Source organism: Entamoeba histolytica, genomic scaffold, assembly GCF_000208925.1.
Source record: "Entamoeba histolytica HM-1:IMSS scf_1104750516399 genomic scaffold, whole genome shotgun sequence".
Taxonomy (NCBI): Eukaryota; Evosea; order Mastigamoebida; family Endamoebidae; genus Entamoeba; species Entamoeba histolytica.
The window spans coordinates 1-24,930 of NW_001914897.1; the positions used below are offsets into that span (position 1 = coordinate 1).

General features: G+C 24.9%; 14 protein-coding genes across 14 annotated transcripts, besides 4 other annotated features; 8 read left to right on the forward strand and 6 right to left on the reverse strand.

Moving 5' to 3' along the window:
• Nucleotides 1-3,032: 3,032 nt before the first annotated feature.
• EHI_010260 (uncharacterized protein) lies at nt 3,033-3,356 on the forward strand (the record flags this gene model as incomplete). Its single annotated transcript, XM_001913565.1, has 1 exon — nt 3,033-3,356. One exon carries the CDS (start codon nt 3,033-3,035, stop codon nt 3,354-3,356), a length of 324 nt encoding a protein of 107 aa, XP_001913600.1.
• A 59-nt stretch (nt 3,357-3,415) lies between these two features.
• On the reverse strand, nt 3,416-4,720 carry EHI_010270 (uncharacterized protein; the record flags this gene model as incomplete). The annotated part of the gene is made up of 1 exon (XM_649731.1): nt 3,416-4,720. The coding sequence occupies one exon, from the start codon at nt 4,718-4,720 to the stop codon at nt 3,416-3,418; it is 1,305 nt and encodes a 434-aa protein (XP_654823.1).
• A 129-nt stretch (nt 4,721-4,849) lies between these two features.
• Nucleotides 4,850-5,515: a repeat region.
• Nucleotides 5,516-5,598: 83 nt separating this feature from the next.
• Nucleotides 5,599-5,958, forward strand: EHI_010280 (uncharacterized protein; the record flags this gene model as incomplete). Its single annotated transcript, XM_001913566.1, has 1 exon — nt 5,599-5,958. The coding sequence occupies one exon, from the start codon at nt 5,599-5,601 to the stop codon at nt 5,956-5,958; it is 360 nt and encodes a 119-aa protein (XP_001913601.1).
• Nucleotides 5,959-6,032: 74 nt separating this feature from the next.
• Nucleotides 6,033-6,995, reverse strand: EHI_010290 (protein phosphatase, putative; the record flags this gene model as incomplete). The annotated part of the gene is made up of 1 exon (XM_649732.1): nt 6,033-6,995. The coding sequence occupies one exon, from the start codon at nt 6,993-6,995 to the stop codon at nt 6,033-6,035; it is 963 nt and encodes a 320-aa protein (XP_654824.1).
• A 177-nt stretch (nt 6,996-7,172) lies between these two features.
• Nucleotides 7,173-7,308: a repeat region.
• Nucleotides 7,192-7,315: a repeat region.
• A 630-nt stretch (nt 7,316-7,945) lies between these two features.
• EHI_010300 (uncharacterized protein) lies at nt 7,946-9,907 on the forward strand (the record flags this gene model as incomplete). The annotated part of the gene is made up of 1 exon (XM_649733.1): nt 7,946-9,907. One exon carries the CDS (start codon nt 7,946-7,948, stop codon nt 9,905-9,907), a length of 1,962 nt encoding a protein of 653 aa, XP_654825.1.
• Nucleotides 9,908-10,691: 784 nt separating this feature from the next.
• On the forward strand, nt 10,692-12,548 carry EHI_010310 (uncharacterized protein; the record flags this gene model as incomplete). Its single annotated transcript, XM_649734.1, has 1 exon — nt 10,692-12,548. The coding sequence occupies one exon, from the start codon at nt 10,692-10,694 to the stop codon at nt 12,546-12,548; it is 1,857 nt and encodes a 618-aa protein (XP_654826.1).
• A 74-nt stretch (nt 12,549-12,622) lies between these two features.
• Nucleotides 12,623-13,981, reverse strand: EHI_010320 (uncharacterized protein; the record flags this gene model as incomplete). The annotated part of the gene is made up of 1 exon (XM_649735.1): nt 12,623-13,981. One exon carries the CDS (start codon nt 13,979-13,981, stop codon nt 12,623-12,625), a length of 1,359 nt encoding a protein of 452 aa, XP_654827.1.
• A 200-nt stretch (nt 13,982-14,181) lies between these two features.
• EHI_010330 (uncharacterized protein) lies at nt 14,182-15,018 on the forward strand (the record flags this gene model as incomplete). Its single annotated transcript, XM_649736.2, has 1 exon — nt 14,182-15,018. The coding sequence occupies one exon, from the start codon at nt 14,182-14,184 to the stop codon at nt 15,016-15,018; it is 837 nt and encodes a 278-aa protein (XP_654828.2).
• A 109-nt stretch (nt 15,019-15,127) lies between these two features.
• On the reverse strand, nt 15,128-16,792 carry EHI_010340 (uncharacterized protein; the record flags this gene model as incomplete). Its single annotated transcript, XM_649708.2, has 1 exon — nt 15,128-16,792. The coding sequence occupies one exon, from the start codon at nt 16,790-16,792 to the stop codon at nt 15,128-15,130; it is 1,665 nt and encodes a 554-aa protein (XP_654800.2).
• Nucleotides 16,793-17,094: 302 nt separating this feature from the next.
• Nucleotides 17,095-17,527, forward strand: EHI_010350 (uncharacterized protein; the record flags this gene model as incomplete). The annotated part of the gene is made up of 1 exon (XM_649738.2): nt 17,095-17,527. The coding sequence occupies one exon, from the start codon at nt 17,095-17,097 to the stop codon at nt 17,494-17,496; it is 402 nt and encodes a 133-aa protein (XP_654830.1). The 3' UTR covers nt 17,497-17,527.
• Nucleotides 17,528-17,585: 58 nt separating this feature from the next.
• On the reverse strand, nt 17,586-18,896 carry EHI_010360 (phosphatidylinositol-3,4,5-trisphosphate 3-phosphatase, putative; the record flags this gene model as incomplete). Its single annotated transcript, XM_649739.1, has 1 exon — nt 17,586-18,896. One exon carries the CDS (start codon nt 18,894-18,896, stop codon nt 17,586-17,588), a length of 1,311 nt encoding a protein of 436 aa, XP_654831.1.
• Nucleotides 18,897-19,005: 109 nt separating this feature from the next.
• Nucleotides 19,006-22,140, forward strand: EHI_010370 (Ran binding protein, putative; the record flags this gene model as incomplete). Its single annotated transcript, XM_649740.1, has 1 exon — nt 19,006-22,140. One exon carries the CDS (start codon nt 19,006-19,008, stop codon nt 22,138-22,140), a length of 3,135 nt encoding a protein of 1,044 aa, XP_654832.1.
• A 396-nt stretch (nt 22,141-22,536) lies between these two features.
• EHI_010380 (uncharacterized protein) lies at nt 22,537-23,988 on the forward strand (the record flags this gene model as incomplete). Its single annotated transcript, XM_649741.1, has 1 exon — nt 22,537-23,988. One exon carries the CDS (start codon nt 22,537-22,539, stop codon nt 23,986-23,988), a length of 1,452 nt encoding a protein of 483 aa, XP_654833.1.
• A 72-nt stretch (nt 23,989-24,060) lies between these two features.
• On the reverse strand, nt 24,061-24,700 carry EHI_010390 (uncharacterized protein; the record flags this gene model as incomplete). Its single annotated transcript, XM_649742.2, has 2 exons — nt 24,061-24,294; nt 24,341-24,700. 2 exons carry the CDS (start codon nt 24,698-24,700, stop codon nt 24,061-24,063), a joined length of 594 nt encoding a protein of 197 aa, XP_654834.2.
• An 82-nt stretch (nt 24,701-24,782) lies between these two features.
• Nucleotides 24,783-24,930: a repeat region.

Genomic DNA, 24,930 nt, shown 5'->3' on the forward strand with positions numbered 1-24,930 from the left:
AATATTAATTTTATATTTTATACTTTGATTTTATTATTATATCATTGATTATCATTTCTCGTTTTATTTATCATTTATTCTTATTATTCTTTTGTTTTATATTCTATATCATATATTCATATCATTTTCATTTATATTTTATCACTTATTATATGTTATAATAACATAACACATATGATTGAATATATAATAAACATCATGATGAAATTATACATATAAATAATAAACATAGAAAGAATAAAATATTTTTCATCAATAAAATAATATTAATCATTTTACATAATTATATTAGACACTTTTATTTCATATTTCTAATTTTTACAATAAACACTTTTTATTTCTTCTTTTCTTATTTTATCATCTCTTTGTGATTTATTACTTTTATATTCTTTCTTCACACTTTCTTTTTATTCTTTTATATATTTATATTCTTTTTATATTATTTGTTTTTCGTTGTGTTTCTATTTCTTTCTTCTATTATTTATCAATTTTATATTCATTTATTCTTTTTATTTCTTTTTTATTAATTCTTGAGTATTGTATATTTCTTTAATATTTCATTCATTTATTATCAAATTATATGTTTTATTGATTTTATGTTGAACAAAATATTGAATAATTCAATATTTTCATTCTTAATTATTCATTCTTTATTCTGAAATGTTGTGTATGTTTATTATATTAAATGAATATGATGAATGAATATCAATATTATTGTTTATTTGATTTTAAAAAATAATAAATGAATATGAAATAATGAAATAAAATAATGAAGATAATGAAATGATAATGAAATAGAATAATCTAATATTGAACAAATCAAATAAAGAATAAAATGAATATATCATTATTGTTACATTATTATTTATTATTTCAATTATTAAATATTAATAAATTATTATTCATGAATATTTAATTGATTGATATTTTACAATTTCATTTTCATTTTATTTAATAAATGAAATATAAATAATAAATGAATGAATAATAATTTAATATATGAAATAATAAAAAGAAAGATAAATAATAAAGAAATATGATGTATTTAATATATAATATAATTTATTATCAAATAAAATAATAATAATATCAAATGATGATTTATTTTTATTTCAAAATATTTTGCATCAATAAAAATGTTTCTAAATATTTTGCATCATTAAATTTTGCATCATTAAATTTTGCGCTTTTTTTATTTGTTTCAATAAAATTTGCATCTTTTATTTTTTTTCTTTCTTTTCTTCTTTTATCATCTCTTATGTTTTATTACACTTTATCTTCTTTATTTTTATATTCACTCCTTTCTACTTTTATTCTTTCTTCATCATATTCTACTTCTTACTTTCTTTTTATTCTTTTATATCATTCATTCTCTTCTTTTTCAATTATTTGCTTTTTTTTCGTTGCCGAATATTGTCTATCATTAAAAAGTGCCATACCAAACAAATTTGAAAGAGAAATACAAAACAACAAAAAAATACAATTTAAATTCTAATTACATGACAGATAAATAAAGAAGATTGTCTATGGAAATTACAATAAAGCATAATTGGTTATTATTTGTAATAACGAAAGACATTCATTATTCTTATTATTTTTTTGTTATGAATATTATATTCTATGAAACAATTTTTGTTAATAATAACATATCTTATGGTTATTTTAAAAAAATAAAAAGTAAGAATAAAGCAAATTTAATACTCTACACCACCTTCGTTTTTCCTTTTGGATACAAATTATCCCGAGACTTTTGGGGGAAATATGAAAAAAATAGTTAAACTCTCAACGATATGAACTATTTATAAGAATGGAATTGAAAAAGAGGTGAGTGTGGTTATTCAAAACCACTTGTTTTGATACTTTTGACTAACCACAATCTTATTATTATAAACATGAACCTAACATGCTTTGAACCTGTCTCTGTTATATTTGATGGAAATATATTCATTCAAGAACCAATCAATGAAAAAACCAAGACAAAAGATGTGAAAAAGAATTTAGTTAAATCACAAATAATGGATAAGAAGTTTCCTAAAATCAGGATTTCGTTAGAATCATTAGAAGAATTGAAAAAGATTAGAAGAGATACACAATGTAAATCATATTGTGAAGTAGTTGAATTTCTAATTGATTATTATATCCAATCAAAAATAACTGAAGACTGTAAATAATACTATTTTTATTGATTTTATGGTTTTTAAATAAACAAAACATTCAAAAATATTACTATGGAATTAAATCAACAACAACAACCTCAGGTGGACAATTCACTCTAAATCCATAATGACTTCCTATTCCAGATGTCACATAAACTGGAATTGAAGATTTGTTGTATTGTAAATGATATAATCCATAAATAACTTTCCATTTTTGTAAATCCAATAATCGCAAATACATAATTTTCCACCACCTCAACATCCATGCCTTGAAAAGCAATAATGGAGAACCAATAAATGGAATATTGACTTGCCCACCATGAGTATGTCCACAAAATATTGCACTGATATGAATATTTTGTTGATTATTTTCATTTGATTCTGAAAAGATTGTGTCGTTTAACACTGATGGAGTGTGTGACAATAAAACAATCTGTTGATTTTGTGGTAGAAGTAAATGGGAGTTGTTTGTGTAATAATCAATTCCAAAGAAATGGAAACAGTCAAACACATATTCCTCATTTAATAATATTGAAATACCAATAGATTGTAATGCTTTGATAATGTCATTTGGTGGTCGAAGTTTAATGTCATGATTTCCGATAATTCCAATACATTTAAATTTGTGTGCAATAAACTCAAATGATTTGATGAAAAGCAAAATATCTTCATGAGCAAGTTGGATATAATCTCCAAGAAAAATTACTAGTTCAGGATTATTGGTAGCTAAAATTGTTGAATTTTAAATGGCAAAAAAAAGTTACTAAAAGAAAAAGAAGATTCCACATAAATTATAGAAACGAAAAGTCATTTATATAAAAGAGTTAAACTCAAATAAATTAAGAAAAAAGTTAATAAAATCCAAAAAAACCAAAAATGATTGACAAAACTCAAAGCAGAAGATATTTAAACCAAAAACTGAGAGATCAAAAAGTGTTTCTGACTAAAACATACAAAGGTGAATATACTAAGATGAATGAATTTAACAAACGACGGAGTAATTACAAGAAAGTCCAAGACAAAAAGATAAAGAATAGGTGTGATCGTTTTTATGCCATATATTACCAATCTTCTTCTCCTCTTCTTGTAGACCTTTCACTTTTTTCTTCATTTAAAGAAGTTAATAAAGGAGCAAATCAACCAACTGTAAAACCTAAACAGTTAGTTTCTTTTATGTTACCTAAAGCTTTTTCTTCTTAGATATAGGTATAAAAAAAATAAATAATTTTTAATTAAAATTAAGAATTTAAATTTATTTATTATTCTGAAACACTTACAATATCACTCATTAATACAAACATATAAGTTAATAATAAGACTGGACTATTTTGTAATTGTTTATTTTTGTGATACAACTCTACCATTTTTCTATTTGTTGCAGAATAACATTTTCTGAGATATAAAGAAGAAATAGAATTTTGGAATTGTGATATACATTTTGAACATGTGAATGAAAGAACTCCTCGAAGTTCAAGTTCTTTTTCAGAAATAAAAGGTTGAGAACAAAATAAACAACGATTCATTTTTCTAAATGGGTAAAGTAGATTTGATAAATAACAATAAATAAAAGAGTTGTTTCTACAATCCTTACAACAATAAGCTTCATTAGTCGATACAAAAGCCAAAAGACATTTTTCATGATAATACCTATTACATCCATGACACATAACACAACTACTTCTTGGAAGGTTTGAGATATTTTTACATCTAGTACAAAATTGAGGTTCTTCAATAAAACTAGTTAGTGTTAATGACCCTGAATCTATTTTCATTAACTCAGCAGTGATATGTGCAAAAAAATACTTTGCTACCTTCATACTATCACAACAAGAAAAAGTTAATTTCTCAAATATAAACAACCTACGAGGTTGTGGAATCCCAGTAACTTTAAACTCATTTATTGGACTAAAAACTTTTACAGTATAACTTAATTCTGTTTGTTTTTCAAAACATCCCCATGCAAATACTAATAATGAAGTTGTTCCATTTTCTGTTAGTTCATCTCCAAATAAAATAATATCACCTGGATGAACTTCATCTCCATATTCTACAGTAACTGGTTTAGAGCTACTTCGAAATAAAGAATGTACACTTTGAAGATATCGTTTAATTCCACCAACAGAAGTACAAATAATTACTCTAAATGTTCCTAAATTGCTTGGAGATTGTCGTTGAATAGTTGAAAAGATTAAATTCATTGAACGATAATATGACACTAATGACTCTCTTGTTTCTTTTAATATTTCATTAATATCAGTTTCTTGATTAGGTGTTGAAGAATAATACTCAAACTGATCATAAAGAAATGACTTAGCCAATGAAAAAGAAAAATGAGTTATTGGATGTAAATCTATTGGATGTTGTTCTTTAAATTTTAATATTTCTTGTTTTAATGAAAGTATTGTATTCTTATATTTTACTTTAAAAAAAGTTCCATCAACACGAACTCGTTGTTTTACTAAATATTCTAAAGGAAACATTTCTTGAATAATTTCATCAATTTCAGTATCTTCTATACTAACAACACTTTCAGTATCACTTGAGTTAGACTGTCCTTTATGCATTATTATTTATCTTCTTATTTTTTAGTTCATTTTTACTAATGAATAACTTTTAATATTTTTGTTTTAATTCTTTTTTATTTGTCTTCTAATTTGGATATAATTCATAAGAAACAAAAAAAAAAAAAAAAAAAAAAAAAAAAAAAAAAAAAATCATTTTTGATTAACCTTATTTTTTAGGTTTTCCATCATGTTGAGAAGTGAGCGAATCAGTTTCTTCAACACGCTTTATTTCTATTGAAATAAAGTTTTTGCAAGCATGCTCGACTTAAATGGTTCCTCAATTAAGTTGCTGCCTGACTTTTATTTTGATTTTAATGAGTAATATAATATTTCTCATTCTCTATATTGTTGTTTTAAGGAGAGTATATCCATAACTTACTGTTATAGCTCATCTCCTTTTACCTTCGACACCCCTTAAAGAAACCCTATTCCTTGATAATATCCTTATGTTTAATTTTTGTGCAACAATATCAATTATATATGCGTCTTCTTTAATAAATGATAATTCTTAATACATAATACCTCCTTAGTAAATAATAATCCTTATAATTAATAATGAATAACAATACACGTTAATGAATAACAATGCACCTCAATGAATAACAATACACGTTAATGAATAATAATCTTTTATAATAATCACTTCTAATAAATATTAATAATAATAAACAGTTAGTGTTGAATAGATATTATCTCACCAAAGGCACGTCATGACCAGACGATAACTGGGAGATTCGAAGCATGGGATTATTTTAGGGTTTCATGTGGTGTCTCTGACGTGCCATCTTCGAATCTGATATAATTCATAAGAAACAATGAAAAGAAAGGATAATCATATTTAGGAAAATAGTTACACAAAAAAAAAGATATCAATTTTAATGAACAGTATTTCTGTGGAAACTCCATTAGTGAAGTTTACATTTTCTAATGGGTCATTATGTTGTGATGACTCTCAATTAAGAGATACTCTCAAAGAATTTATTCTAAGTTATAGTAATAACAAAAATAATGAAGGCATTAAATTCAATGAAGATGATATTATTGGAACTCCACCATTAAGTCATTCTGTGTATTATTACCCAACAATGGAAGAAATAATAGAACATGAAACCAAAAAGAAATACTGTGACAAAATCAGACACAAAAGACTAGATGAAAAAATTGAAGAAGCTCAGTACTCTATATTCTATACCAGATATTCTTCAATTGAAGAGTTGTTGTCAAGTGTCTACCTTTAAATTAAGTCTTTTGTTCTTGAATTAAATTTGTTCATAAAAAAAGTAAAAAATTCATTCAATTTAAAACATCAAGTTCACAAAAAGAATTCTGGTACAACTACTTTTGCAGTTAACTTATGTTGGTCTGGAGGGCATTCTTTGAAAAAAGTAAAACCACGGTCAGTAACTGATCTTAAGTTCATAACACATGCATCATTTCCACAACGATAACAATAATTTGGAGCTGACCATACAGTAACAATTTTTTCATTAAACATCCATTTATATCCATCCTGAATTAATTGATGAGCCCGACATACAAAATCTAGTCCATTTTTATCATTAAATTCAAGTAATGGTTTTTCTCCAAAAAGATGACCAGCTCCACGAGGAGACTCTTCCCATCTAATTCCACTTTCGTCTGGATCAGACCATAACAAATCACACATAACACCTTCATGAGGTACCTCAACTTTTCTATCAATTTTACGAATGTCATCTAAATTCTGACACATAGGAGAAAGTCCTCCATGAGTACAAAATATTCTGTTATTAATCAATGCACCTAGTGTGAGAAAATCAAATAAATCCGTACAATTCTTCCAAACATTTGAAGTTCCATATTTTCTTTGGCATTCATCATAAAACCCATATATTTGAGTAATTGCCCTACTCTCATGATTACCTCGAATTAAGTATATTTTATCCGGGTATTTCACTTTTAAAGCAACCAATAATAAAAACGTTTCAACAGAATTAAACCCTCTATCAACATAATCACCTAAAAATATATATTTGGTTGATGGTGGTTTACCTGCAACTTCAAAAAGTTGTAATAAATCCCAAAATTGTCCATGAATATCTCCACAAACTGTAATTGGTGTTTCAAGACTGATAATATTACCTTCTTGACATACTATTTCTCTACATTTATCACATAAATCTTCAACATTCAATTCAGTAATTGGCTCCCCGTTCCATAGCTTTTCAAGCACCTTATCAATGTCAAATGGCTCATTACTTTCATTTGAGCCATATCCCATCATCTCAATATCCATCTTTCTTTATCTCAAATTTTTAAGTTTTTTATTCCCCTTTTTTTTTTCTCTTAACATTACTACTTTTTAAGCTCTTTAATGTTATTAATTTTTTCTTTGTCCAGTTATTTCAATACAACAACACATTGAGTTTTATTCAAATTTCATTAATAAAGTTCAATAACAGAAAAAAAATATAACAAAAAGGTGAATTACCAAATAAATCAAATGTGATAAACTCATCTTTAGGTTTTCATCATGTTAAGAAGTGAGAGAATCAGTTTCTTCAAAATGTCTTATTTCTATTGAAATAAAACTATTTCAAGCATGCTCGACTTAAAAGTGAATTACCAAATAAGTAATATAATAGAAAAAAACCTAAAAAACCTTCACCCAAATAACAAATAATTTTAACCTCAATTTTTACTTTAGAAAAATAAGTTTTCTTTGTTATTTATCATTCTTGTACTTTTATATCTTTAATTTTTTGTTTAATTGTTTTAAGTTTCTATCTTCAATTATTTTAATTTATTCTTTTCTTTTTGAATATACTTCTTGTTGAATATTATATCATTGCTTTTACATTCTTCATTTTTATCTATTTCAGATTATTCTCTCTTTTTATTCTTTTTATTCTTTCTGGTATATTAGTTGTTGTTAATCATTTCTATTTGTTATTAGTATAATCATTTTCATAATTATATTTCAATGTTTTTCTTTGTATCTTTCTCTTTCTAATCTCTTTTCATTTGTATTTCTTTTATAATTATCATTAATTTTACTTAATTTATTGTTATTGATATTCATTCTTTTATATATTGTTGAATTTCTATATATTATTTGTTTTTTATTACAACATACAAGATATTACTCAATAACAATGCAACTAAATTTATTGTTTATTTTGAATTGGAAAAGAACCAAAAAAAAAAAGAAACTAAAAACAAAATCAAAAAATTTCAGTTCAAGTAATGTCAATTAATAGTAAATTTTCACCTGAAATTCCTGTAGATACCTTATTCCATTTTGCTGATGTTGATGGAGATGGGATGATTGGAGGATCTGATGCTTTATTTTTCTTTCAATATACCAAGTTACCCATGAATGTTTTATCAAAAATCTGGAGCTTATCAGTTCCTCCCAAAAAACCTATGTATCTCTCTGAATTTGCTAAGGCACTGGTACTGATTTATTACGCACAACAAAACCAACCAATTTCAAATGAATTATTTACTAAACCACCACCTTACAACTCACCTATAATTGATATTCCTTTCTTCTTAAAAGAAGACCAAATTAAACAAGCCGATAATTTATTCACTTCACTAATTAATACCGATCATGTCACAATGACTAAAGACATTTTTGCTGAAAAAGTTTTAGTTCAATATAGTGGTATATTAACAATTGATGATATTATGAAAATTACAGCAAAAACAAATCCTAATGAACTTAATAGAAATGAATTTCTTTTAGCTTTGGCATTATTAAAAAATCAAAAAGCTGGTTTTGCAATTCCAAAAAAGGTTCCTTCTTATTTTAATACATATGTTAATACTTTTGAATACCATCCACCTCAACATTCCATACCAATTATTACCCCAACAGTTGGCTCTCCTGCTGTTGAAAAACCTACAGAACATAATTCATTACCACAAAAAGAATTACCAAAAATACCAACAAAAGCTGTCCCTCCACTTCCACAAAAAGTTATTTCTACAGAAAATGTGATAGAACATAAAGAAAGTATTAATCTGCATTCAGAAGCATCAACAACTCAAAACGGCGAAGAAAAAAAAGAAGAAATGAAAACCCCAAAATCTTCTAAAGAAATTAAAGAGGAAAAGAAAAAAGCTGAAGAATTGAAAAAAGAAGAAGAAAAAAAGAAAAAAGAAGCATTGAAAGAAGAAGAACGTAAAAAGAAGGAAGAAAAGAAAAAGGCTGAAGAACTAAGAAAGGAAGAGGAAAAAAAGAAAAAAGAAGAGAAAAAAGAAGAAGAACGTAAAAAGAAGGAAGAAAAGAAAAATAAAAAAAGTCAGAAAGAGATCAAAGAAGAACCTCGTCCCACAGAACATTTGGAAGAAGGTAAAGATGAACCTGAAAGTAATGATAATGATGGAATAAAAAAAGAAGATTCTAATACTAACCAAGAAATATTTAACACATTTTCATTTGACCAACCAATTGAAAATAAAATACCAACTTCTATTGTAAAAAGTAAAAAAACAGAAGAACCATTTAGTTTTGGTGATGGATTTAATTTTGATACAATAGAAAAGAACAGTAGTAATCAAGAACAAACAGTCCCCAATCCAATTACTAGTCAAAAAACTCAACCACTTGAGCCTATTCCTAATACAAAACAAGAAGAAAAAGTATCTTCTGGAATTAATTTTGACATATTTTCATTTGATACTCCTGTCACAGTTAATAATATTCCGACTTCAGTTGTTAAATCAAGTAATTCTAATGTCTTTTCATTTGAAACAGAAACAACAAAAGACAAAGAAGAAGAACAAAAAAATCCAGAAATTGGTTTTGAAGAAATTAATAAGAAATTAGAAGAAATTAAGGAGGAAGAAGGACAATGTAATAATGAAATTCAAGAAAAGATGAGTCAAATTGAACAGCTTCAAAAAGACATTAAAGAATTAGAAATAAAGAAAAGAGAACTTACTAAAAAGAAACAAGAGCTTGAATCTAAGCTTGGTCAAAATAAGACAATTAAAAAAGAAGAAAACGAACCAACTAAAGGAGTTCCAATTTCTGAACAAACTAAAGAAAGTATTTCTCCTGAAGAAGAAAAGAAAATGATGTTTGGTAAAAATTTTAATAAAAATGCTTATGGATTTAAAGGAAACCCTTTTGTGTTCCCAATTCCAAATGAAGAACCATCAGTTCCATATTCGTCAATGTTTGAAGGTATCATTTAATTGACTGTTTCTAATTCATTTTAAATAGAAAGAAAAAATAAATACAATAAGGGGAAGTAGATTCTAATTAAATTTAATATAATAAATAATAATAGTAAATACATTATAATAAATTGTGTATTTATTTTTAATAAAGGAAGTCTGTGTTATTTTCTTTCTTTTTTTATTATTCTCTTATAATATTTTATTATTTTTTTTTTCTAATTAATTAAAATAGATAATTAAATGTTAATAAAATCGTTAATTATTCATTACTTAATGAATATTATTCACTTCATACATTATTAAAAAGAGTATTTCAATGTTTTATTTATTATTTAGTTTTTCTTCTTGTTTTATGAATAAATCATTCTTCTTTTTTTTTATTTGTTTTGATTGTTTTTTCTTTCTTCTTTCTGTTTATTTCTTCTTTTTAATTTCTTCTTTGATTTTAATGAACTTCTTCTTTCTTTATTTATTTATTTATTTCTTATTTTATGAACGAATATTTCATTATTATTATATTATTCTATCTAATTTCCTTTATAATTAATAACATCATTTATATCATTTTCTTTTATTATTATTCTTTCATATTATTTTACTTCATTCCTTGTATTATTAATTAATACATTTTATATTCAATTACATCATCATCAAATTTTAATTGATAATTCATTAATTGATTTTATATTAATGTTTGTATGTGTTTCTGATATGTTAATTTCAAATCTATATTAATAATAAAGAAAAGACAATAAAAGATAATTTTTTTTAACAAAGAACTTTAAATAAATACACTTCAATGGATAATCATCAACAGGCATTAATTTTATTTAAAGAAATTCAAGACATTCAAGGATATGACTTAAAACCAAAAATACTAAAGTTCAAAGAGTCATTAACATCAATTCATATCATTCATCAACTCGTTTCAATGGGAATTTTTAAAGTGGTTCTTTCATATTTTATTTCATTGCCTAATGAAGTTCTTCAAGTAATTGAATTATTAATAAAGGATAGAGAAACTGCTCAAAGTTTTATTAATTCTTCTTTTTATGAAGAATTTCTTCCTCTTATAAATGAACAAACTCAGCCAGAAATCATTATCTCTTTTTTAAGAATTATTCGTTTAGTTACAAGATATACAAAAACAAATCCAGATATAATCATACCATTTATCTCTAATTTCATTAATCCTCAATACATTGATTCAGTTGAAATTCTTAATAACTTTTTATCTTATCATATTCAAATCTCTTACCCAGATTCATTAGAACCTTTAGTTGGTAAATTCATTTATACTACTCAACCTAGTGACTATGTTTTATCAGTTTATTATAACATATTTACAACAGGGGAAGATGCATTAATTCATATTGATGACTTAATTAAAGTACTTCCAAGAAGTGAACAAACTAAAACATTTGTTGTTGGAATTTTCACCAAAATTATGGCAGGTTATTTATCAGGAAAGAAAACAATAGATCAAACAAAATTAAATGAATGTGTAATGAAATTATTATCTTCAAATGTTTTGAACCAAATATCATCATTTCTTAGTGATAGTTATAATATTACAATGATTTCTTTTATATTAACTTATTTTGAATTTGTTTCCAGTGATTATAGAGGAATTAGTTATATTAAAATGAGTAATGCATTACATAATATTATTATGTTACTTGAAAATACATTTATTTCAATGAGATGTTATGAAAAGATATTTAACATTATGACAAATTGCTCAACAGATAACACATTATACTTTGCATTTAGATCATTAAATATTATTAGATATATTTCTGATATTATTGAAATGAGGAATATTAAAGAACCAAATACTCTAAATGCAGCATATAAGGTTTTGTTTGCTTATATGAATCAAGATGATTATTCATTACTCACAAATATTATTAATAAGAATGACTCAGACAATATAGTTTGGTTATGTATTGTTGCCAAAACTGAAAATCCAAGACAGCACATTGCAGAAAATATAATTAGATATTTAAATAATGATACATTATATGTAATTGTTGATTGTATCATTAAATATTTTAATTCAATAGTAAAATTAAAAGAGGAAATTAAAAAAGAATTTAAAACAGAAGAAGAAAGTTGTTGTGAAATATTAATTAAGTCTCTAATACAAGGGTATCAAGTAAATCAAATAATATATTTATTTAATCAGTATAATATTAAAATAGAAGATAAATGGATAAAAAATATTGATATAGATTCATTTTTTATAACAATTCAAAAGAATAATATTCCTACAATTCAGTTAATTAAATTTTATTCTTTATTATTGTCATCACCATCATTAAATAATAATATTATATTATTAAATACAATATTTGAAATTAATGATAATAATGATTTCTCTATACAAAAAGAAATTATTCATTTCTTTATTTTGGCTATTCAAACATCTGCTATACATCTTATTGATGACTTAGATTGGATAGACTGTCTTTTCACAAGATTTAGTTCTATTCCACAACTCCATCAACAATTAATTCAATTTCTAACGATCTATAACCATATTAAACCATTTAAGAATGAATTTAAGTTAAAGGTATTAAATTTTCTAACTTCATTACTTGATACAAATCAAACTGAAGAATGTTGTTCTTTAATAATAGAACTTTCAAATTAAAATGAAAGAAAGATCAAACAAAAAAAGAAATCATTTCAATTGAATATTTTTGATTGTGTTTGTTAATTAAAATATTATTTGTGTAAATTACTCATATCATTTTTTAACCACCATGATGAGAAATGTTGAGAAACAATAAATTCTGAATACCATTGTTTTGTATTATCATTTATTGATAATGGGAATGTTTCTTGGAAATGTTTTAATTCAATAGGACCATTTTGTTTACAATAAATTGTTATTCTTCCAATAATTTTATTAAAGAAATGTTCTTTTAAAGATTTTAATACTTCTTGTGCAAATTCACTTGATTTATTAGTTTTAACAATTTCATTAATACGTTCTTCATAAGTAGTTAATATAAGTACATGACTTAAATATTTATTAGCTATTCTTTTTAAGTCAAGATATACTTCTTCAAAATATGGAATTGGTAATGGCATCTTTTCATTGTTTACAAAAATTCTATCAATACTATCCATTATTCCTAATGGTTCTACTGGTGCAACAAATGCTGAAACATTTACTTTTTCTGTTGGAAGTTCTGTTCCATAAATACTTGGAATAGGAGACTCTAAAAATTCATAAAGATGAGATGGAATATAAGGAAGTACAACCCCTTCCCATTGAAATGGTTGAATTAATGGAAGTAATGCTAATACACAATCTGTTACTAATGAGACATTCTTTCCAATAAGAAATACTGATACATTTAATAGTAAACTAGATATCATTGAGAGAATTCCTGTTATTTTTGTTACTGCAAATAAACGAATAATAGCATGATCTGCAATTAATTCAATTGGTGGTTTAGTAGCTACCAAATTATTGAATGATTTTAATATTGGAAGTAACCTTTCAGAAGATGATTGATATTTAAAAGTTGGAATTAAAGGTACAGTTTTCAAATAGAATTGTTTTAGCCATTGGTCTTTAAGACTAAAGTCTAAGGCAAAAAGGTCTTTAATAATTGGGGATAATACTGATATATCTGGACAATGTGTCATAATACAATAAACTCTATTAGTTTCTAATGGCTGACTTGAATAAATACTTGACATATTTGTTTCTTCTACTAAATCACTAGGAAATTGAAGCAATTCTCTACGAGTAATACAAATACAAAATAATGGATCATCTCCTGGAATAAAAGTAATGTGAATACCTAAAGGAGAATTTAAAATAGTTTCAATATTTTCAGCAATTTTTAATTCAATTCCTTTAGGAATAATAAATTCTTGAATTTTTTCATTTATTGTAGCTTCTTGTGGATATTTAAATAATAATTGTGACGGAAATGTTTGTACTTTACGGAAAAAATTAAATGGTTTTGTTACTCGAAATTTTGATGGTAATCCCCAAATTGAAAAACTCTCAACAACTTTCCCCGGAGCAACATTTAATGCTTGCTGAATTGGACTATGGTGTTCCATTGCGAGTATTTAAATATACAAATTTTAAGTTCTTTTATTACTTAGAAGAAATAACTTTTTTTATTAATATAATGTTATATATTACATTTTATATTTAATTTTCTTTAATAAAAAAATCTTAAAAAAAAAAAATGAAAAATCTGATGAAATACGAAGATTAAAATTAAATGGAGGAAATACTTCTTTTGATCACAACTGGAATGATTATAGTTGTAATATTTGGGACTGTATTAATTGTTACATGTATAAATAAACCAAAACAAAAACTCAGAGAATATGGGAAAGTAGAGTCAAATACATCACTTCGTCCTGAATTAACCTTCAATGAGATGTGCCAAAAAATTAATACGTTACATGCAAAGCCAATTATAAAAACATCAATTGGTATTGACGTGCCTCGTTTAGCAACAAAAATAATTATTAAAAAATCTGATAAAATTATTTTAAGTGGAGCAGAAATATTTAATAAATATGAAAAAGAAAAGTATTCTGCAGAACTTACTGTTAGAGAAGTTGTTAGTAAAATGATTGAACTATTTGATGGTAATGATATGAAAGAATATTTTGAACATACTTTTGAAGATTTATTTAATTATATCAGAACTAAAACAGAAGGAGATGTTAGTAGTTGTTTTAAAAAGTTATTACCAATAGTGTTTCCTGAAGATTGTTTAACTATATCAGTTATGAAAACATTTACACAAGCATTGTTTGCTGCTGCAGTAGAATATTTACTTCCATTTAGAAGAAAACATCAATACCATGATGGGTATACTGGATGGAATATTGAAGTTATAATTGAATCACAAGAAATTAATATTAAACATACTAAAGGAGAAACATCATATGAAGAAAATGGATTTAATTTTGAATGGTGTTTAATATATAAAATAGATAGAATTAACAAAAGAATAATTTCATTAGATTTACAAATTGATAATGTTCAATTTAATAATTATCCAAATGATCTTCGTGAAGACTTTATTATTTGTATAGATAAAATTAATGCTGAAAGTCATTTAAAGGAATTAAATTAATGAAATATACTTTCCTTTTATTATCTTTGTCTTCTTGTAATTGAGTTATTATTAACTGAATTGATGTAGAAAATATAATATAACCAAAATAAAAAAAAGTGACAATGACTTAATAGCGTTGATTAATAAATGGTGCTGAAGCAACAAAATGTACTTCATCAAAATTCTGTGTTCCAGTTGATTTATTAACGTATTGATAATCAAAACCATCAACCATATTTTTAAGATAACTAGAATCATCCCAATCAATATCATAATAAATGCAATTAAACCCACCAAAATAGGATTGTTGTTGTTCAACGATATCATAAGGGAAGAAATAATATCCACAATAATCTTTATGTGGTGGTGTTAATTTTTGTAATTGTGAATCAGTTGGAGTATAATATAATGCAATAACTTGAGTTGGAAGAGCATTATAACATAAATCAATATGTGAATTATCAAGAGAATTAACTCGAATCATACAAATATCAAAATATCTTCCATTTGGTTGTTTTTGAGATGGAAGTAATGATTTCATGAAATATCTATAAACTGGATCAGTTGAACAAATCTTTTCATTAACACATTTAAATTCATATGGTCTATTATAATTTGACATCCAAAATTCATTTTCTGTATTATTTTCATAACAATTACCATAACATGTATCCCAATTTAATGGATCTTGTGCATTAGGACAAATTAATAATTCTTCTTCATATGATATTTCTCCCATAAAATATTCAATTGAATGACTTCCACGTGCATTTCTACCAGTTGCTCCTGGATAATTACCATAAATTGTATCATTCCATGAATTCTTTAAAATAAATCCTCCTTTAAATCCAGCTTTTGTAACAAATTCATCATTATATCCAACCATAACCATTCCATGTCCACCTGCCATTTGCATTTCTTCATGTCTATCAAATTCTGCATCAGGAGTATACATTGGTAATGTAATTTTAACACAATTATCATTACCATATTTAATTGGACATTTAATTATTTCATATAATCCAGAATTACAAAGATCAGCATATTCAGTACATGGGAAATATTCAAAATCATCATGAATTAATGATGTCCATGCTAATGCTCTTTTTCCTTTTTGAATAAATAATTTTTTAACATCTTCAACAGTAGTAGCAATATTCATTTTTGTTACATTAAATTTAATTGGATTTGTTTTTGTAGCTTCTTCCATTTTATCACAAACAAATTCATCTTCATCAGTTGGAGTATAAGGACAAACAGAATCTGGTAAAATTTGATTATATAATCCTGGGAATGAATAAAACCAATTTATTTCTCCTCCTGATGTTGAATTAAGTAATAATGAATCTCCTGGTGTATTACATACGTCTGGATGTTCTTTACAATGTTCTACCATTCTAATACCTAATACTTGTGTAGAAAATCTAACATATTCATTTTCTTCTAAAAATCCTTTAGCAATACCATTTTGTCTATAACTATCTTCTAAAAATCCAATTAATGCAAAATCCCAACAAGTCCCTCTCTCCATTTGATAATAACGTGGATTTCCATGTGGAATTCTTGCTTTAGATGGAATTGTTATTTTCATTTCATCATTTAAGTATGTAGATGCAACATCTGTTACATTTCCTACAGACTTTTCAAACGTCGATACTATTTCATTCTCTTTGATAAATGGTGCAAATCTAAAATATAACATTATTCCAAATTGTAACATCAATACTAAAAATATTAAAATTACTGCAATTTTTTGTGTAATTGGAAATGCAGATAATTTGCTTAAGAACATGTTCCCCATGATATTGAATATTTAGTTCTTTCATTCCTATTTTTCAGTTTTGGATTTTTCATTCATATTTGAATTTTAAATAAACATATTCCACACTTTTTATTTTAGTTTTATATAACAATGCATAATTTATATTTTTTTTTTTTGATAAAAAAAAACCCTGAAAATGTCATTTGGAAAAGTCAAGAAATATTAAAAATCTACATTTCATTTTTAGTCATTCAATCTTGATAAAAGGAGATTTCTTTTTGCCCTAAAAGGAACTTGAACTGAATTTAAAGTTATTACATTTCTTTTACTCAATGTCTGATCCATTTAATGATTATTCTCAAAATAATGATACCAATTCCGATTACCAAACAACCACATTATCTTGTAGTGTTCCAATACTTTCAATTTTAGCTACTGTTTTTGGATGGATTGGAGGAATTATTATTTTCTTCCTTGAAAAGCAAAATGTTTATGTTCGTGCTGTTGCTCTTCAATCTTTCATTGTTAATGGTATTATTTTTATGATTACTCTTTTCTTCCTTATTTTCTATTGGGCTGGAGTTTTCTTCGTTGTTTGTTTCTGGATTATGTTTGTTATTGCAATTTTAGTAATAATTGTTCTTGTTGTTCTTGCATTTATCAAAGCCAAATCAGGTGTATTCCTTGGAATTCCCTTCCTTGACAAATGGATCCTTAAAGTTGCTAATCACTAAATTATTCTCTTTAGTTAATTGAATCTCAATTAAATTTTGTTGCTTTAATTTACATAATAAAAATATTAAAAAGTAAAAAAAAATAACATTTATAATAATGAATTTTCATTCGTAAATGAACTATTTTTAAAAGAAATAGTTGTTGAGTCTTCAGTTGTTTGAAATGATTTTGGTTTAAAAGAAACAAATTTTTCATTTGGAATTTGTTGTGTTAGTTTTGGATGACTTTGTTTTGGTAGGGGAGGTGGTACTTTCTTCTTAGTTTGAAGAGAAGATAACATAACTTCACTTTGTGAAAGACGTTTTTCAGGTAAAGGAGGTGGAACATCTTTTTCCATAACATCTAAAGGAGACAAATGAACTTGTTCAATAATTTTAGAATGTAATTCTTCAATTTCATCACTTACTTTTTCTGCAGGTTTAAAAAAGAATTTCATCATAAAATTTGATGGAAGTCCCATTTGGTTTCTATTAACCCCTTCAGTTGGGTCTTGAAGTTTATCAATTCCCATTGAATAAATATAATTTGCATCAATAAAAAAAGCAGGAAGTAATATTTTTCCTACTACCACTGTTTTATCTTTAACTTCTACAGTTAAAATAACCATTTGGTCATTAACTATTAGTCTATCTGTGAATGAAATAACAAAAGATCCATCTCCAGTTTGAACCCATTTTTGTGGATATTTACTAAGTTGTGGTTTTGGTTCTGAATGAGACAATGGTGTAAAATAAAGAACTGGATGTGCAACATCATTAAAATCACGTGGAACTATACAATGTTTAAATCCACTAAAAGTAACACTTTTTAATTGAACTTTATAATTAGGTATTGGAGTATATGGAATTGTATTATTAAATACTTTCATATAATAATCAAAAGCATAACAATATCTAACTTGGGGAGGAGATGTTGATCCTTTATTAATTTTTGATCTTCTTTTTGCAAAAAATTCCATAGCTTCTTTTGCATTTGAACAAATCCCAAGTCCCATTAATACGCATGAACAAACTAATCCAGTTCTTCCCCTTCCTGCTTTACAATGAACACAAGCAACATTGTTTGGATCACTTTGTAAAAACTTTACAATTTCACCAACTACTTTAAGTAAGTGATTGAAACGAGGAGGATGATGATCCAAAAATCCGACGTGTTGAACTCTATTTTCAAATTCAAGTGAAGAATATGATTTTTCTGTTAAATTCCAAATCATATAATGATGTGGATGATGTTGATTTAAATACTCTGCAATTTCATTTTTAGAATTTCTCCATTGTTGAGTAATACCTGTAGTAGGTATTCCCATAGCAATAAGGTTAGGAAGGATATAAGTGAGGTCATAGTCTGTTCCATCAATAGTGATAATGTTTTTATCTTCAGCTACGATTCTTCTTAACATGATTTATTTGTTATTTTATTCTAAATTTTATTTAGTTTTCATTTGTGTTTTAATAAAATTTTGTTATGTAAAAAATAAAAAAAGAGAAAAAAAAAGAATTAAATACAAAATGAGTTTGATAAACCCACAACAATTCATAACATTTTGTGAAGAATTATACACAACTCCTAATAATCAAAGAAGGAAAGAGCTTATAGGGATATTACCTATTTCATTAGAAAAAAAAGAAGATCTTTCAGATTATCTTTCTTTATTACTTCAAACGGATAATGTTTATGCACAACAATACATCATATCTTTAATACTCAATTCATTTAAATTAAGTCCATCAACTTTTTTATCTTGTTCAAATGATATACAAACAACTCTTTTAAAAGTAATTCAAAAAAGTACAACTCAAGGATTTATTGCAAGGTCGTGTTATAATTTGTTTTCTATTACTGTAGTTTATTCATGGAAAACCCCAGATAACTCAGAAATATTTTTAACAACTATTAGAGCATTAGTTAATTCATTAAAACCAATATTAATAAATATTGCAGTTCATTTAATATTTTGTGTATTAGATGGAGCACAAAGTAATTTTTCAAAAATGAATTTAGAGAAAAATCAAATATCAACAATTAAAACAACGGTTATATTTGAATTAATGAAGTTATTAATTTCTCTTATAAAATCTATTCAACTTATTCCTAGTAATGAAGATTTAATTAAAACTATATTAAATTCATTAAATTCAGGAATTGGACTATGTCATTCTTGGCATTATGATGAAGAATATGTTAATTGGATTCATTTACCTGAAAAAATTTATGTTATTGTTCAGGACGAAGAATTTTATCAAAAATTAATTGAAATATATAGTGTTTTTGCTTCTACAATAACTTCATCTGCAGTAATGGAATTATTATTTGTTCTTGCTTCATTAAGACAAATAAGTGTTCCTAATGCAATGAGTAAACAAAGGGCAGTTGAATTATTATCATTATTTATTCAATCAGTAATTGATAAAGAAATAGGACTATATACAAATGAAAATTTTGTACTTACATGTCGCTTTTTAATGAAATTTAGAACAACTCAACTTACAGGATCAACGACAACTACTGAATGGTTAAAGTCAGTTAGTAGATTTACTATTAAAGTATTTCAAAGTAATAATATGGTATGTATTTCTAATATGTTAAGTTTTTGGATGAAATATACTTTATCAATGTTTAGATATCCAGAAAAAGCACAACAATGGAATATAATAATTAATGAAATATGTCAAGTTTTTATTCAATCAATGATAGCAAAAGAAGAATATTATTTTATTCATGACCCAAGTGAAGATCCTCTTCTAAGTGAAGAACAAATTCAATTAATTTATGAAACATATGGACCAATTGCAAGATATTCTTATGAATCATTTTATAGATATATTAAGTCAATATTTAATAAAACAATTCAAGAATTTGCATCATTATGTTCTACACCATTAACAGAACAAGGTAATTTAAAAAAGAATATTATTTCAAGTCAACTTGCTTTTATTATTGAAATGGTTGTTGGAGTATTAAAAGCTAAATTAATAATGGCAACAGATACATTATCTATAACATTAGACACATCTATATCTAATATAATTTTTCCATTTGTTATTCAATATAATCATTATGTTCAACAAGCTGGATATATTAAAGATATTAAAGATATGGAATCAAGTGGAGACTTTAGGTTACAAAAGGCATGTATTAATTTTATGACAGTATTTAGAACTACATTAATTGCAAAAAATTCTGTTAGTAGTTTAAGTCAAATGGAAGTAGAAAGAATTGCAACAACAGAAGATTTCTTAAAGTTTTATCTTGAAATGGTTTCAACAATACTAAATGAATGGAGACATTCAGTAGTTATTATTACTAAATGTTTAGAATTATTTACAGTTATTAGTTCATCATCATTATTTAATTATCAATTATTTAAATTTGAAATGGTAAGAAATATGGTAAGTCAAAACCATATTTCATTGTTATCTAATTTTAAAGGAACACCAAAACAATTAAAAAAAATACATTTTGAATTATATAGAACATTAGGAACAATTTTATTTAATTGTAGATTATCACTTTATTTACCTTTATTCTTAAAACAATTTATACCAATCATTGAACAAATTCAATTATATATTAAACAACCAAATTCAAATTTTGATACTTCTATTATATTTACATTATTTACTGATTTACGTTCTGTTATAATAACATCAAAAGAATGTGAAACTGTTCCTATGTGTTTATATGATTTTCTTATTGTTCATATTTTTCCTTTAATAACTCCATTAATTTCTGTATTACAAAGAACACCAATTCTTCTTATTCCATTATTACGTTTACTTGGTGATATTGCTTCAAGTAAAAATTTTCAAGAAAATTTCCCAATAGAATCACCTAATTGTATGAGAATATTTAAAGGAATAACAATAGCTACTGCATCTTTATGTGCTTCATTTATTCAAAATTCAAATAAAACATATCAAAATCCTTATTTAGAATGTTTTAAACCAATTTGTCTTTGTTTAAGAGCTATGTCAGAATGTTTTAAATGTAATTTGGTTAACTTTGCAATATTTCAAATATATCAAGATAATAGTGTTGTAGAAACATTAAATGTTGTTCTTGACACTGCTTTAAGAATACCATTTAATGCATTAGAAGAGTATCCAAAAATAGTTAAAGGTGTTTATTCATTTATAGATAGTTTATCATTAATTTGTAATTCAAATGTATTAATATTTACTGAAAAAGAATTACTTAATATTCTTCAATTAGTTATTAATGGAATGAAAATGAAAAATGGAGATATAATTTTAAATTGTTCTCATTTTCTTAATGGATTATTAGACTCTATTTACTCTTCTATTAAAAGAAGAAGTTTTGGAATAGATAAACTTGTTCAATTTTGTTCAAATAGTTTTGAACCAATTCTTTGGATTTCTTTCGATAATATTTTAAATGACTTTGATATCTGGGCATTATCTAGACCTATTCAATTAATCTTCTTATTAAGACCTAATTCTTTTGATACTTTAGTGCTTGCGTTAACAAAAAAAATTAAATCACCTATAAACCAACAATCTTTCTTGAATTATTCTTCTACTCTAAAAAATTCAATTGATCCAATTTATAACGATGTCACTCAAGAACGTTTTGAAGAATCTTTAAGACAATTTGTACAATGTGTCAAACAACTTTTTGATTGAGAAAAATAAATGGCTTCAATTTACTTTTTATCTATTTTATTATTTTTTTATTATTAAATTCTTATTAAAAATATTATCTTTTTTCTCATTTTTATATGAGTTATACTGAAAACCATCACTCTCTTCTTGAAACTAAAAAACAACAAGCACTTACTCAATTAGAAAAAATGGAAGAAGAAAATGTTCCTATAAATCCAAATAAATATATTGATCCTTCTGTTGATGGTGAACCTTGGAATATTACTTTATATTTGAAACAAGCTAAAACAAAATAATTTGACTTTTTGTAATATAAAACAAATAGTTAACTTTTATTTACAATATAACACAATTTATTTGAATGAAGAAAAAAAAAGTAATCTAGAAAGAGAAACAAATGAACTTAAAATAATTGAAATGAGCGAAGGTTATATCACATCACCACTAATCAAAGCATTAACACAAGAAACTCCAAATCTTATAAACTCATTCGCAATATTTGGAGTTTCTCCAAGTACATCACCAAATACACCAACTCCTCAAATTCAAGAATTATATAAATATCCAGAGTCTTATAAATTTCCTCTTAAGGCTGAACAATTTATTGTCCCAAGAAATCCTACAATTATTCCACTTACAAATAATGATGTTTTTAAAGAACAACCAATTCGATATATTACTATTCTTCCTGGTGAAATAGAGAGTGTATTATGTGTATGCATACAACAAAATGAATTTTTAAATATTACTTCAGACTTAATAAATCCAACAGGACTTACAACACAATTATTTAGTGTCAAATATTATACACAAAGAACGTATTGTTTCACAACTACATATCCATATTTTTTGGCTTTATTTCCTTTATTGCATTATATTGCAGAACATAGTTATCGAAATAAATTAGAATATTTTTATAGTGTTGTTCTGCGTTTAACATTACTTTCTCCTAATGTTTGTTTAAATCCAATTAAACCATCACTTGAAGCATTTATTCATTTGATCTTTCGTATTCCACAAAAACAATCAAATCCATTATCTTTTACAATAGAAAATAATAAATATACTTTTGCTAGATCATCACCTCCTTTACCATCAACTCCATTATCACAATCTATGTCATTGGTTGGGGATTACTCATTAATACGACTATTTTGTACAATGTCAGTAGAGGAAATATTAAATATATTAAGTGTAATGTTATGTGGGATGGGTGTTATTCTTATATCAGAAAATATATCTACTGCAACGTCATGTATTTTTGGATTTCTAGCATTATTTTATCCATTTACATGGCCAGGTATTTTTATTCCATATATTCCTGATGAATTATTTGAGTTTTATGAAACACCAGTACCTATTTTATGTTCTGGAAAATATCCACCTTATCAATGCAGAGTTAATGCATATGTTCAAGAACTTGATCAATCATATTTTTCATTTTTTATGTCAAAAATAAGTCGTTCTTTTATATCATTACAACCAAATGGCTTTACACTTCCTTGGAGAAGTGAGTTATTAAAAAAACTTACTGATTGTATAAATAAATATGTTCCCAAACGACCAACAATGTATGATAGAGAAAAATTTATTGAAATGATGCCAGCAGAAAGAGTTATTGAATTTTCAAGTGAAGTGATGAAAATTATGAATGAGTGCTTATATAGAAGATTAGAAAATAGTGTTGTTAATTTTTGCACAGAAATGAAAGAATGTTCATTGGACAATTTTATTAAACAATTTCCTCAAAAATTTAATACTGTTGGTGCATTATTTATGAAAAAATTTGTTGAATCACAACACTTTAATGTTTGGTGGTATCAATTAGGTTTAAATACATTAAAAATTAAAAGTTCATCAACTAAATGATATTTAATTAAGAATGATTTTTAGATCATTCAGTTAAAAAGGTTTAAATAAAATTGAAAATTTTAGAATTAATCATTTTTCACCAATATTTGTGTACATTGAATAAAAATCTTCTTTTCTTTTTGTTGGTTTATAAGAAATACAAGTACCAATTAATAATATTACTATATGAATAATTTCTAATAAAGTAATTAAAGAAGTAATAGTTTTATAAGTATTATGTGGTGTAATTAATACATGATAACATGTTGGTAATATCTTCGAAGAACAATAATTTCTTGGTTCTTTCCATCCACAACAATTAAACTATTAAATAATTAATTTTCTTAAAAAGAAATAAAATAACACAAACTTCATTTTCAACACCAATAAGTTGTTCTTTTTTTATTATTGAATTAATTGAATATGTTGTTATTGAATTAGTAAATATTGATAAAATACAATACATAATAATTAAACAACCAATAGAAATTATTAATAAATACATTTCTTTTTTGTTATAATTTATATATTGTTTAAAACAATATATTGAATAACTAATAACAATTATTCCTGTTATTAATGAACTATGTGTTACAGATTTACTTGACAATTCATTTTCAGGATGCTTAGAAAATAACGCATTTGTAATTCCATGAAATACTAAAAATATTCCAATTATAATTATGGATATATTAATATACTTTAAAATTTGTTGTCTTGAAGGAATCATTAATTCTTTTATTCAATAATTTTTTTTTAGTTTTTGTCAAAAATTTTTAATATTTTTTTTTTATAAATGATAGAAGATCAAAATAAAAAGTAATTAATTAAGTGTTAATAGAAATTTCATATATTCTTCCTAGTTTAGGGAAGACTAATCTCATCCATTCGCTTATTAAAAAGAGTAATCTTTGTTGAACCTATCATTTAGGTTTGTCTTGGAAAATGAGGAAAGCACTT